At 33.1% G+C, this 14,845-nt stretch overlaps 1 protein-coding gene across 1 annotated transcript in view; it reads left to right on the top strand.

Moving 5' to 3' along the window:
- Positions 1–2,816, top strand: part of LOC129004573 (zinc finger protein 141-like) — a 48,235-nt gene extending 45,419 nt beyond the window's left edge. Inside the window, exon 4 of the mRNA XM_054433141.1 lies at positions 1,781–2,816. Coding sequence (XP_054289116.1) covers positions 1,781–1,904 — 124 coding nt within the window. The 3' untranslated portion in view covers positions 1,905–2,816. The remainder of the gene's footprint in view (positions 1–1,780) is intronic.
- Positions 2,817–14,845: the final 12,029 nt, after the last annotated feature.

The raw sequence follows: 14,845 nt of genomic DNA, 5'->3' as shown, positions 1-14,845 counted from the left end.
ACTATCGTCCAATATCTCTGCTTCCATCTTTATCTAAAGTTTTTGAGAAAAAAGCTTCAATACAGTTAAGTAATTATTTAGAAAAATACAATTTATTATATGATATCCAACACGGCTTTAGATCTGGTAGATGAGTTGTTAGTGCCGCAGTCTCATTTGTGGAATCCGTAATTGAGTCTGTTGACCAAGGAAAATTTACAACTGGCATTTTTTTGCACTTGTCTAAAGCCTTTGACAGTGTAAAGCACTCAATATTATTACAAAAATTACACTCTTTATGAATATTGAAAAATTCTCTAAATTGGTTTCGGTCATATCTTTGTGCCCGCAGTCAGTATGTCGAAGTCACGTTTCTATCAAACTCAAATAAACTTATTACTACATCTTCAGAAACTCGCCCTGTTAAATTTGGCGTCCCACAAGGTTCAATATTAGGTCCTCTGTTATTTTTATGTTATATGAAAAACATGGAAAAATGCCTTATTATTCAAACCTAATTCAAAATTAATTTTATATGCCGATGATTCAAACTTGAAATTATCATCAGAGACTTTGGTTGGAAGAAACTGAAGTAAATTTAAACTAGAATTAGAAAACATCAATAAATTTCTCAAGGATCATAATTTGTTTTTGAATGTAGGAAAACTAATTGTATTAATTTTAAAACAAAACAAAACAGAAATAAGAGAAAACCAGTGATAGATTTTAATTCTCAGCAAATTATAACAAAACCGAATGCTCAGTTTCTTGGCTTCACTATTGATCAGCATTCGGATTGGAATAACCATGCGGACAAAATTTTACCAAAAATTAGTTCTGGAATATTTGCTTTGAGGAAAATGTCCTTTTATTGTAATATTGAAACAATGCGTAAAATATATTTTGCATACATACATTCCCATATTGCTTTTGGGATTTGTTTATTTGGAGCAACTTCAAAAATTAATCTTGAAAATATATAAAAAAAAAACAAGAATATGCAATTAGAATAATGCTAAAACTACAGCGTGATGCCTCTGTGAAAAAACACTTCGTTGAACTCAATATTTTGACAGTCTACGGACAGTATATTTTTGACTGATTCTTGTCAGTTAAGAAAGCTGATTCTCGTCCTTCAGATTATATTTCAACCCTTCATAAATACAATACTCGACATAAAGACTCCATAATAACATCTAAACATCAAACAACATTTTTTGAAAAGAAACCTTCCTACATCGGTCAAAGATATTTAAATACAATTCCAAAAGAAATTAAAAAAGAAAGTAATAAAAACAAATTTAAATAAGATTAAAAGAATATCCGATTAAAATAGCTCCGTATTCTTTTGACGATTTTTTCCACCCATCACAGTCATAATGAATATATTAACAACGGTGTAACTTTACAGTCTCCTGCATAGAGTGGATGAGATTGTCACTTAGGCTAGTTTGAGTTGTTGTACAACCTGACACTATTTAATGTATATATTGTACAAAATAATGAATAAAGAAGTTTGAATTGAATTTAATTGAATTGAATAAGGGAATTCATGAAACAGACAGCCATCAAACACTTTATGGCCTCCCTTGTCTAGCGATTGTTATTTATATTAGGAATTTGTTTATCTCTTAGAAAACTAGATATAGATGGTTTTTGCCTTTTACCAACTTTACTATCTCAGTAGAGCTTCCAGTGAACAGTATATTCACATTAACACGGACCTTATTTTTACTTGATTTTTTCCTAATCCATACCTATTATCAATACAATTTCCCATATGTAACTTGTTTGATTGCAGGATGAAACAATTGAAAAGTGGTGTCAGAGAGAGTGATGTGGAAGAGGAAGTAGTCGCCAGTCACATCACAATACAAATTGTTTGCGATGAGCAGCTTGACAATAACATTAAAAATGTAGCGTAGTGGTTATCGGGGCCGGTTTAACCCATACGCAAACTACGCGGTCGCATATGGCCCCAAGAAAAGTGGCACCAATGGGACACTATTTTTTTTTTCAGAAGACAAAATTGGAAAGAACTTTACTGACAGGTGAACAACTTAATTTTGTTTTTTTTTTTTTTTTGCTCATAGAGTTCAAGTATCCAAAGCACCCCACCAAAGGCATTTATTCTGTTTGTACCAACAGCACTTGAAAAATGCGTATACTTGTACAGCACTTCAACTCAAGGCATTGAGTTTCGATTCGACAGCGTACAGCGCGGTGCTTGTGGGTTTCATTGTTTCATTTGATGACTCATGCTGAAGATAAGCGCACAGCGCCACTTGTCACAACAAGAAACTTCCCCTGATCACTCTCCCCTCCTAGAGCAGAGCAGTACGTTGTATCAGACGTTGTATTGCACCATAGACTAACCAACACAAGTAGACTTGTCATCCAATGTAAATTTTGAATTATGTTTTTCGTGTCTAGTTCATGTACGGTGACACTGGACGCTAGTGTCGACAAAGTTTTGTTTGTATTATTTTAGGGTTAATTTCTTGATTTGTGCTTTACTGTTTGGTTATATAACTAGGAGACAAGTTATTGTTTATGATTAGATTGTATTATTTGGTTGAATGAGGTTTTAAATTACTGTAATAATGGGAAACAAATTGTAAACAAAACACAACCTCTACATAAACCGTACAGAACTAACAATAAAATTGTCTTCAGCTGTACCATAAGGATGAGAAATCTACTGGGGGAGTATGTTTTATCTATGATTGCACTCTTAGTTGTATACCGTAACTTGGGTTTTGCTAAAGTGTATAAGATGAGTAAAAGTGTAAAAATGTTAAATTTCTGTGAATAATAAACAGTTGTTGAAAAAAGTCTTTTATTGCAAGTATTCTTCTAACCTAAATTTCACAAATAGGGTTAAGTTATGTTCATGGGTTGGTGGGGGGGGGGGGGGGGGAATTCTAGATGGCGCTGATTCGGGTGTTCGCTTAACTCTGAAAAATTCCTAGAACCGGCCCTGGTGGTTATATTTGTTGAACTTATCGTTGTCCAGTTTTCTCAAGTCTATTTGGTATAAGATAAATTATTACTGGTTATATCCAACATTCATTACCCTTCAGATATCTGTACCTTTATTTACAGTCTTAAGGATTTTCATTATTAGAGGTTGTTATCATGTGGCAATATCAATTTATACTTCATGATAGAATAAGGTTGGAAAATCGAGTTATACTAATAAAACTTAGAAGCAAATAATGATGTTTATCATAAGGTTTTTGCTTTGTGTGCATTTAAATTTGATAGCTAATAATTGCCACTCCCAGTAACTTTATTTAAATGTGCACCTAAGTTTTTAAGTCTATCCCTTAAAATATTCCATTTATATATTAATTTTTTAATCCTTTCAAATTCAATTATGTCACAAATGTAATCATAGCACTATTGTCTTTGGTAACTCTAAATGAGTAGTGTCGAGGGTATTAGGAGAAAAATAATTTTGTTATCGAGGTGCTCTTCTTGTCGTGTTATCAAGTTCACTTTGGCCAGCAGTTGTGTCTATATATCTATATACTAGCTGCTGTAGCCCACCTGTGCATCGCAACGGGAAGATGTTCTATACCGCCTAATCCAAACGCTTGTTAAGTAGTACAAATTTATAAACAAAAAGTCACTAAATTTATACCAGAAAGTACAGGGTGGCGCAGATGGATCGGGTGGTTTTAAAATACTTGTCAAACTGTCAATTTTAAAGGTGTTGGATTTAAATAAAGTGCAAAACGTGTAGTTACAATGGAAGTTTATTGACAAAAAATTAGTTAAGTTAGTTTTTAAAAATTACATCCATCAAATGCCTTCCTTCTCGAGCAACGCATTCTTGGAGTAGGTCCTTGAGGTTCCGCATTGCTCGCTCAAGCACATCACCAGGAATTGATGTGATTTTGTTGTGAATTGCAGCCTTCAACTCCTGAATGGTCCGGGGTTTGTTCATGTAGACCCTTGCTTCAGGCTGCAATTCAGTTTCTGATAAACTGGAGGGGGGAAGTTGCACACGTAAAGGGTTTACGTTTCGGCGTCTAACTCTTAAACAGTTAATGATAGAATGGTGGTTTGAGTGTCTATTTACGCCTAAGTATATTGTCCTTTAAAAAGATTATTACAACTTTTCTTCTATCTCTTATACTTTAGGCCCCAAACAACATTCTTGCAAAAAGTAAAATTTGAAACTACTTTAAAATTAAATATCGGAAATATTGTACGTTTTTAAGACATCTTAGAGACGATTTTTGGTTAGAAAACTAACAAGTAGTACAACAACACCATGTTTAAGGAAATCTGTGAAAAAACATCAAAGCTATGTTGAATTCTATAAGAGTAGACTTAGAAAAAAGGTAGTAGTGAAGAGGCGTGCCAGGGATAGCAAGTCGCATACTTTAAGGGTTTGAATGCAACAGGAACAGGCTAACTTAAATTTTAAAGTCATTATTGTATTTTATTATAGAAATTCAAATTCAAATTCTTTATTCACTCATAACATCTTACAAAGTACAACGTACAAGGATAGGAGTGTCGTCATAATAAAAATTATATAAAAAAAATGCTATAGCTAATAAATTCACACAACTCAAAATTATTACTACCTACTGACATCAAGTAAAAGTTACCACTATAAAAAACAACAAATAAGATAAAATCCTGCTAAAATCAATGAAAGCCATCAGGTATGTATTTAACGTGAATTTAGTTTACAAATTTAAATTAATTCCTGTCCGTTTAGAAAACATCAGAATAGAAATCTTCTATTTTATAATATGCCTTTTCAATTAATAACTGGTGTAATTTTTCTAGGAGTATATTTTTTAGATTGTTGGTGATTCTTTTTGGTAGTTTATTAAAAAAAATTATAGCCATGTATTTTGGTGTACGTTCAAAAAGAGTTAGTCTATATATTGGGAATTGATATAAATATTTCTGACGAGTGGAATAATTATGTGTAGATTTAAACTCTTCAAAATTATCTATATTGTTAATTAATAGCTTAATCATTTCAAAAATGTACATACTTGTGATGGTTAAAATCCCTAATTTTTTTTAAATGAGGTCTAGAACTTTTTTTCTTTGACACTTTAACTATGGTAAGTACAATTGATTTTTGTGCGTTAAGAAGTTTTTTTTTTTTTTGTTTTGGGACTGTATCCCCAGAGTACTATACCATACCTTATTATAGAATCAATATAGGCACAATATACTAATTTACATACTTCCAGAGATGTTGCATCAATTTTAACACTTATTGCATAGCAAAAAGAAAGTAATTTTTTTGTTAGATATTGAATATGATCTCCCCAATTTAATTTTGAATCAATATGTATTCCTAATACTTTGTGTGAATCTGTCGGGATTAATAGGCTGCTATTTAATGAATTTGAAGAGTTTTTCCTCTTAAATTGCATAATTTGTGATTTTGAATTATTTAACAGTAGTCCATTTTGAGAGAACCATTCCTCTAGTTCTTTTATTGATTTCTGAACAATGATTTAAAATTGATGTATTTTTGGGGCTTTTAATATAACACTTGTGTCATCTGCATACAAGAAGAGTTCGCCTGATATATTACAGTCTATATCATTAATAAATGTTAAGAATAGTTTTGGCCCCAGGATGGAACCTTGAGGAACACCGTACCTGATATTATTCCATCCGGACAAGAACTTGTGGCCATCTTTATAAACTACTGTGGGTTGCTTTCTATTTAATAGGTAGTTTGAGAGAAGTTGCAATACCTGACCAACAATCCCTACTTTCTTTAGTTTGCAAATAATTATTTTGTGGTAAACACAGTCGAATGCCCTAGATAAGTCACAGAACACCCCAGCAGTACTCTGCCACTCATCCAGCACCTCAGAGACCATGTTGACAAATTTAGTTAATGCCTTGCCTTTGTGGTTGATTTATTTTTCCTGAATCCAAATTGTGATTGTGAATATATATTGTTCTGTTCTAAGTAATTTGTCAAGCGGAAATTAAAAGCTTTTTCAAAGAGTTTTGCAAAGTTGCTTAAAATAGAAATTGGTCTGTAATTATTAATATCTGTTCTTTTTCCTTTCTTAAAAATTGGTTTTACTTCTGATAGTTTAAGTTTATCTGGAAATTGACCTGACAAAAAACATTGGTTAACTATTAAGCTGGGGCAATTAAGTGTTGGGACGGTTTAATTAACCTCGTTGGAGCCTCATCCCAACCAACAGAGCCAGAATTGCTTAGGCTCTGTATAATTTTGCCTATTTCTGAGCCCTGTGTTGGGCAAAGGTCCATCAACACTGGAAATGACAAAGCTGATAGGGATTTGATATCTGTGAAAGACGAGGCCGGGACATTTAAAATATCTACTGTGTTTATAAAGTGATTGTTGAAGATTGAAAATTTAAAAACGTACGTTTTCATGTCCCTAGCCTTTTACTTCGTAGATACTGGATTTGTAGTTTATTATTATGTGTTTTAATATTTTTGGGACGGGGGCAACATGTTACACACATTTATTTGGTTTTAAATAGGTTCTAGGTATTTTTTTCGTATTTTTAAAGTCTCGAAATTCACGACCATGACGTGTCCCTAGGGTACATTTTCCAACTTTCACGCTGTTTTTAGACTAATTATTCATGCCGAAATATATAAAGCCATATTTTTATGTCATCAATGGTTATTAAACTTACAAAAAAGGAGCATATTATAATTTTATTGTCATTACAAACTGACTACCATGACAAAATAAGTCTGTCCCTCGATTTGGCGTCACGACCATTTGGGAAAAATTTTCAACTTTGGAGCTCGACAGTGGCAAGCCTGGCGTCGATGGAGTCAGTTGGTTTTAGAGACTAGTTCGAGGACGGGGTTTATGTCAGGATTGTAGTGCCGGTCGTTTCGAGTTGAAAGGAGGAATTACAAGATTAGAAGTCCACTTTGTATCCTCGAACATGAGGTTCAGGGCTACCGCCAGAACAGAACCAAATAACACGTAATTTCACGACCAAAGTTTCACGACCATCGCGGGTTTTTTCACGACCAATCCAGCCTTATGGATTATAGTGTGTTTGGTCGTGACAATAACTTTAATATAATTGTAAATTGAACAGTTTAGTTCAATTGAAACACTTATTTTTATTATAACTAACAGGATAATTGAAGGATTGTTTAGAAAGATTTAGATTATTCCAGACAATTCACGACCGTACCGCTTGTCCCTGACCATCACGTTTATGATTTCTATCATAAAAATTTAAAAAATTAAAATATCGTCATATTTCAATGTTTTATACACAAAAGAAGCACACCTCTATACAAACATAACGATTTTTCGGGTCTCAGGTAAGTTTTTTCGGAGTTATACAAACTTAAAAAGCTTTTATTGGCTTATTTTCAATTTTTTGAGTTTTTTTATTTTTTTCTAGAAAGACCAAATATACCAAATGCTCAGTGACCTTTTTATTGTATAATGGTCATAAAAGTAAATTAGTTTATAGCAAAACATAGTTATAAAAATAACATTAACTATTTTTAATATTCATTTAAACGTCCGTTATGGTCGTGACAGGATTTTGTGTTTTTCCACTAAAGATGCTTTTTTAAAAAGAAACTACCATAAAGATATTGCGTTACCATGGACATTTTATGAAACTTCAAATGTTAATAAAATAAAAATAATAGTAAAAGTTTTGAAAAAAGGGGAAAAGAATTTGCAAAGAGCTTTTCCTGAAAACGTACGTTTTTAAATTTTCACTCTGAAGCAAGATGCTATGACTCCTGGATCATCTAACAAACTACCCTCAACTTCTTTCTTTTCTCATCTTTTTTAATTCCTATTTTTTTCTTGACTACAGACCAGATGGCCCTCATTCTATTTCTTTCATTGACAATGAAATTATTGTTTTCTTTTCTTTTACTCTTATTTACTAAAGCTTTAAATTCATTCCTACATTTTTTGTATTTTAACTTAGAATTTTCATCATTAAATTCCTTAAATTTAACATGTAATAGCAGGTAATAGCCTCTTCTTATGAGCTAACCCTATTATTTCATCGTTGACCCATAAAGCCTTGGATTCTCTCCTTTCTATGATTGGTTTTAATGGAAAACACTCATGCATGGATACCAGAAATAAATTTAGAAAACTATCATAACTACTATTGCACGATTCTAAAAGAGTTAATCTATATAGTTTTTGATGTAGTACGATCAAAAATTTCTCTGAGTTGTCTGTTGAAATAAGTCTTCTATAAATTCTGGGAGCTTTTACTTTATTAGGGAATTTAGGAAGAGACATAATTAGAACATTATGGTCCGAAAGATCATGCTTAATATTGTATATCAAGGACCCATAGAAGTTTTTGCTTGTAAGAATTGTCAATGCAAGTAGCTGTGTTGGGAGTAATTCTAGTTGCCTCTTTGCAGTGAATATGAAAACCATATTTTTTAACAATGTTACAAAACCTACTTGAATTTGTATCATTTTTTAGTAAATTTACATTAAAATCAGGGGCCAATACAATATTTAGGTTTTTATTTTTTAATGCTACAAACCTTAAAAAGTTGTCTAATTTTTTTAAAAATAGTTTGGAAATTTTATTCCCTGGGATCTTGTAGACTGAAACAATTAGTAGATTTAATGAAATTATCAGGGCCGAACTTACCTAGGGGCAGACGGGGCGAGCGCCCGGGGCCCCCAAAGGGGCCCCCTTGCACAGTAGTTTTTATTAATATCTTTGAAAATTAATCAGACACTTACCGAATGGCCTTCTTGTTTAACAGCTTTATTGTCGTTATCCTATATTTAAGGTTATTGTTAGGTGAATTTTAAGGTATTACTAGGACAAAATTCTTGACCCTAAGGGACTTTTCCTCAGGGTTGCACTGGGCCCCGCGCTTAGACCTAGTTAACACGAGCATAGCTGCTAGGCTGTGACGGACCAGTTTGAGTTTCAATGAAGCCGTTCACACAAACGTACGGCCGCGGCGATCGAGTTGAAGGGGGCCCCTTCGCTTGGGGCAAAAAATACAATAAATAATATAAAATCTCTTGTCCTAACGTAGAATGTAACTTGTAAAGGGTGATCCAGTTAAAGGTTACAATTTAAAAATTAAATAATACGTATTGTAGTTTACTTACAAAGTATTTTTTTATTTATACACATTTATTAAAGGTTGACATTACACATGGAAAATAATATCCGTCAAATGACCGCCACGTGAATCCCTGCAGACTTCAGCCCTTTTGATGAAATTTTCCATCACTTTCTCGATCATTTGTTGTGGAATTTGATGGATTATTTTGTGAATCTCGTCCTTCAGCTCCAGAATCGAGTTGGGCTTGTTTACGAAAACCTTCTGCTTCAAATATATCCCCAAAGGAAATAGTCCATTGGTGTGAGGTCACATGATCTTGCTGGCCAATGCTGATCACCGAAACGAGAGATTAAACGGCCGGGAAACTTTGTGTGCAACAACTGCACTGTTTCTCGTGCTGTATGACAAGTGGCCTCATCTTGTTGAAACCACAAGTCGTTCAACTCCTTATTGTCAACCAATTCTTCCAACTGCTGCCAAAAATAATCACTTAGCATCTCCCGATAACGTTCTCCATTGACTGTAACTGCATCGCCATGGTCATTTTCAAAAAAGTATGGGCCAATCACGCCGCCAACCCACAATCCACACCAAACAGTTACCTTTTTTGGATGCATTTCTTTCGGATGAATAGCATGAGGATTTTCAGTTCCCCAAATGCGGCAGTTTTGTTTGTTTACATAGCCATTGATATAAAAATGAGCTTCATCAGAAAAGATGATTTTGTTCACAAAATTTTCATCACGTTGATTATTCTCCAACACCTAGTTAACAAATTCAAGCCTCTGTTGGTGATCTCCCGGTTTCAATTCTTGTGTCAATTGGATCTTGTACGCATGCAAATGTAGATCTTTAGTCAAAATGCGCTGAGTTGTACCATAGGAAAGGCCTAATTGCTGGGAACGATGACGAATTGAGGTTGACGGATTTTCTCGAACACTGGCACTTGTTGCAGCGATATTTTCCACTGATCGGCCACTCCGAGAGTGTACTGGTCTTTTAACATCTAACACTGAACACACATTAAATTTATCAATCAGTTTTCTAATCGTCACACGTGATGGACGGTTATGGTTACCAAAATCATTTCGCAGTGCTCGAATCGTGTTAGTAAGGTTTTCCCCATTTTAAAAAAAAGGTTTTTACAATTAAAACACGTTCTTCATTCGAATAACGCTCCATAACAACAAATGTCAATACACAACAATGCCCAATAACAAAACATCAGCTGTTTATCTTGCATACGGAACCAGTGCTACCAACTTAAAATTGTAACCTCTAACTGGATCACCCTTTACAATTGTATTGGGCTAAATGCAGATTTAATGGAGTTCTAATAATTTTGAAAAATAAAAACATTGCTCTGTTTATGTTTTATTAGATGTTGTTCTTTTACCTCTAAGTATATGCCAATCACGATTTTAAGGGGCAGAAGTATTATATTAACCATTCAATTAAAAGGTTTTGTAAAATAAATAGTAATTAGGTTATACGTCAAAATTTGGATCTTCAATTTAGCCTAGTCGTTAAGAGTCAAAATCATACAGCGCCAGTACGATAAAAAAATCTATATAGACATTTTATGACAACTAGGGTCGTCTGATGTTAACAAAAATTACATTTATTGGGAGCGGGCGAGCGTTGTCGACTGAAATCGTAAAAAAAGCAACAAGCATCTGCAACAATAAATGATAATGAGCTGATAAGGGATCCTGTCTAGTCCTGTCTGTCTCACGCACGCGCACATACAATGAATGTCTTATCGCCTATCCAAAACAATTTAAATCAATTTACTTCCAGTGTGTTTTTGGTTGACATTGTCGTACTTTTGTGTTGTATTTTATTAAATAATTCTGCAAACACTACAAAGAACAAATTAATGTTGTATTGAATGTAATGTGTGTGTGTTGTATTAATCAATATTGAATACATTTAAACATCTTTCAGTTACTCATATAAATGGTTAGCTTGTGATTGGTAATTAGACTTGTATTGCAACATTTTACTCTTCAAGAAAAAACTCAAACTTGTTAAAGTTCTTAATGGTACTTTTCATGCTAGGACTTTAACATATTATACAAACGAGAATTCCATGAATGAAAATAAACATAAGTCATAGTTTATGGTTTTATAGTTTTAGTTCAGCCAAGAAATGTAGGGAAAGGGGGTTTTAATTGCCAGGCCAACGTATCAGAGTGGGAAGTGACATTTATTTATAGGAGGGAAAATAACTATGTTCTAAACCTTATAATGATTAATCTATAAAAAGTAAAATTTAAAATTGTTTTGACTTGTACCTTATAAACGTAATAAAAGGTTTGTTAGTAAAATTATAGTAAGTTTATGCATTATCTCTGGCTTACATCACAAGTTTAGATATAACTTATTCCATTAATTAATGTTAGTTATTTTTTATTTGTGTTTTCATTCAAGCACCAAATAGAATGTGTATTACAGTAAAAAAAATTAAATTAAACCTTTTACAAGTACATGTTATTTTATTTTAATTTTATCTATAGATTTCCTTTGTTGTTGCAAAGGATATTACATTTTAATGTATCGTAAAAAAATGTGTAAGGTACCTGCTAGGTATTTTAAATTTTTATAAATACAATTACAACAAGAACAAATCATAACATAACACCAACCGCAACCGTACATTGTAGCTATTTTCAGACTTAAAATATTACATAAAATTAGTTTATGCAAAATACAGCATACTATTCTAACAGGATTACATATTAATTCACCTTGAAATTGCCTATTTAAAATTAGTGTGCATGTAATATGCGTTACATTGTGTACCGTATGTTCTCGTATAATCCTACTGAGGGCCCCATTGGCAAATTCGCCCGGGGCCTCTTAAGTCTTTAAGTCCGGCCCTGGAAATTATTTGTACAAAGGAACCCTCTAACAAGAATTCTTTGTTAAATACAGCGAGATCATCTCGAACAATAAATGATAGAGAGTTGTGAATTAAAATACAGGAACCTCCCTCTGATCTCTCCCTAAAAAAGCCGTCAGCTAAACAGAAATTTGACATTTTATTTAAAATATACTTATTATCTTTTCTTATACAATGCTCATTAATACATACAATTTTTACTTTACATTCTAAACCTAAAGTGAACAATTCTAACTCCTCCGTTTTCCCATTTGCACCCTGGAGATTCCTATGAAGAAGTACATTCTGCTTACTGTTGTTCGAATCCCTATATGAAGAGACACTGGCTGAGTGTAAAAGCTTTTTATTTGTAACTATTTCGGATTTCAGAGAAGTTGGTTTCTCTTTGGGTTTATTCCTAAAAAAGGAAAGTGCATTTCTGCATCATCAATGTGAATGTAGTTATTATTGGAACCTCCAGGAAGCATTCTCTCACCACTACGCACTATCTCACTGACACTACCATTTCTATTGCTATTGCCTTGGACTACGGCTTCACAAAAGGAAAGAGGGCCCGGTGCAAGAATAGTGGAGGGGAGTAAACAGGCATTATTTCTCACTGCACTAGACATACACATTGCTGCTGCATTGATGCTGTAGGTCTGACATCTGGTGTTGCTGGTGAAGTCTCCTGTCATCAGTCTGCTGAATGTTGCCAGATGGAAGGTTAGTGGACGCCTCGGGCTGACCTGGAGTTTGCTGCTCCTTACGTACCAGTTGCTGTAGCCTCTTCACAAAGTCGGAGTGGGACAGACCTCTTCTCAGCCGATTGTTTACTGCCTCTTCATGGACTACTATTGTAATCTGTGCACCTATTTCCTTTTGAAGCCTTGTTAGGTTGCATATCAAGTGTTCTAGTTTTATTTTATCCCTAGTGCATCCCATTGGGGAGCATATCAGATTTGTATTTTCTAATATGGCTGTTAACTTTAAAATTTCTTATTAGACAACTTGTATTTTATGATAATTTTAGAAAAAAGTTTTTAGTAGTTTAATTTTTTTCTAAAAAGCTACTTGTAACTTGTTTAAGAGTTACAGCGTGCACCATTTGGAAAAGTGTGGCTTTTTGTCAACATTCTGCATGATGTAGCTCATTTAAGAATAAGATTATAAAATACAGGGAGATTCATAAGAAATTTGAACTCATAGTTGCCATTTTTTGTGGCTATTTTGTAAAAACCTCAAGGAATAATTTTAATATATTTTATGATCTTTTTAGAATGTAGATGCGATTTTCAATTTTAAGACTAATTTATTCTTTGCATTTCTTCCCAAAGCTTACTTGTTTAGGAGCAATATCATGCAGAATGTACCAAAAAGCCATTTTTCCAAAATGTAACACGCTGTAACTCCTAAACGTAGGTTTATAGACAAAATTCAACTAATGAAAACGTTTTTAAAATTACCCACTAAAATTGTCATAAAATACAAGGTGTCCCATAGTAAATTTGTAAGTTAACTGCCATATTGAAAATATCAGCCATAAAAAAAGGAATTCATATTTTTGTATGTCATAAGATAAAAGTTGAAGTTCCCAATATAATATTTTTCGCCCTGTATATTCACATAATATTAAACACTGAAACTGCGGTTATTAAGGTAATATTTCAAGTATTTTAATGTCAACATCATATTCTACACTGTATATTTTCCACGTAATCCTCTAGACTAAAGATAATCTTCATCAATTCACTTATAGAGAAAGTATACATTCTTACAATACAAGAGGCAAATCCAATCTAGATATCCCTGCCCATAGATTGGCCAAAACAGATTACTGCCATAAAATAAATTGAATTCGGCTTTTTGACCTTTCAGAGGGCGCATTGGTTTTTAAAACGGGAGAGGGCGCACCCGGAGGATACTTCCAGGTCAATAAAAACAAACATTTATGAAGTAAAATTTGTATTTTGGTATACAAATTAAGTTTTATTTTTAATTTTAAACATAAAAAATATGTTTAGTGAACTCTTAATTGTACAATAATTTAATTTAGAATTTATAAATATAAAATTAAACTATTATTCTATCAAATTTTCTAACATAAAAGTATATGAAGAAATCTTTTACAAGAATATATTCAACAAGTTAATTTAAATTTTACCACAATGTTCTATAATGTAGTTTTAATTGATAACACTCTCAATACCTGATGTTTTAAGTAATTTAAGACAATGGGTATCTTAATACTAAATGGCTCTGTACATACGTCGTTGGTGAATCTCCCTTTCAGCATGGCTAAGAGTGTTGCAATTCGAAATTTAACTTCTTCTGTCATCTTGTAAAAACGATATATTTACTAAATAATGACATGAATCGTAAAAAAATAATTATTTACAGTAATAGTTTACACGCAATAATCAACGCACACACTAAACTTAGAGGTCGCATCACGGAAGTTGCCTCCAGGCTGTACGAGAATCGGCAGAGCGCACACGGAAGTTACTTCCAGCCTCTTACAAAACTGAACAAAACTAACAAATATAAAATAGTAGGGGTGAGTTTTGACCTTCACTCTATTCTAGGAATGAGGTGCGTAAGGTACAGTGACACTCAAACTGCCGATACCACTCAAAATTCTGGCAGCAAAACTGGTTCAAGTGGCTCATCAAAATTCTATACTACTGTATAACAGAGTATTTAGTATATAATATTAAATATTGATTTTAATTTATAACCCACTATTTTTCTAGTTTTAGTTTTTAATTCTGTTGACTATGTATATTCCTTGTAAAATGGTCAATGACAATAAAGCTCTTGATTCTTGAAAAAGTAAAGCGGTCCCGGGCCCAGGTCTTACCGTGCTCCCTACAGTAATAGCTTTGACTATTAAGCCCTTTT

This window comes from Macrosteles quadrilineatus, unplaced genomic scaffold (genome assembly GCF_028750875.1).
Source record: "Macrosteles quadrilineatus isolate MER2022 unplaced genomic scaffold, UCM_ALF_1.0 Scaffold_1__1_contigs__length_201487025, whole genome shotgun sequence".
In the NCBI taxonomy this organism is placed as follows: domain Eukaryota; kingdom Metazoa; phylum Arthropoda; class Insecta; order Hemiptera; family Cicadellidae; genus Macrosteles; species Macrosteles quadrilineatus.
The sequence above is the reverse complement of the archived record's forward strand: the minus strand, read 5'-3'. Positions and strand labels throughout refer to the sequence as shown.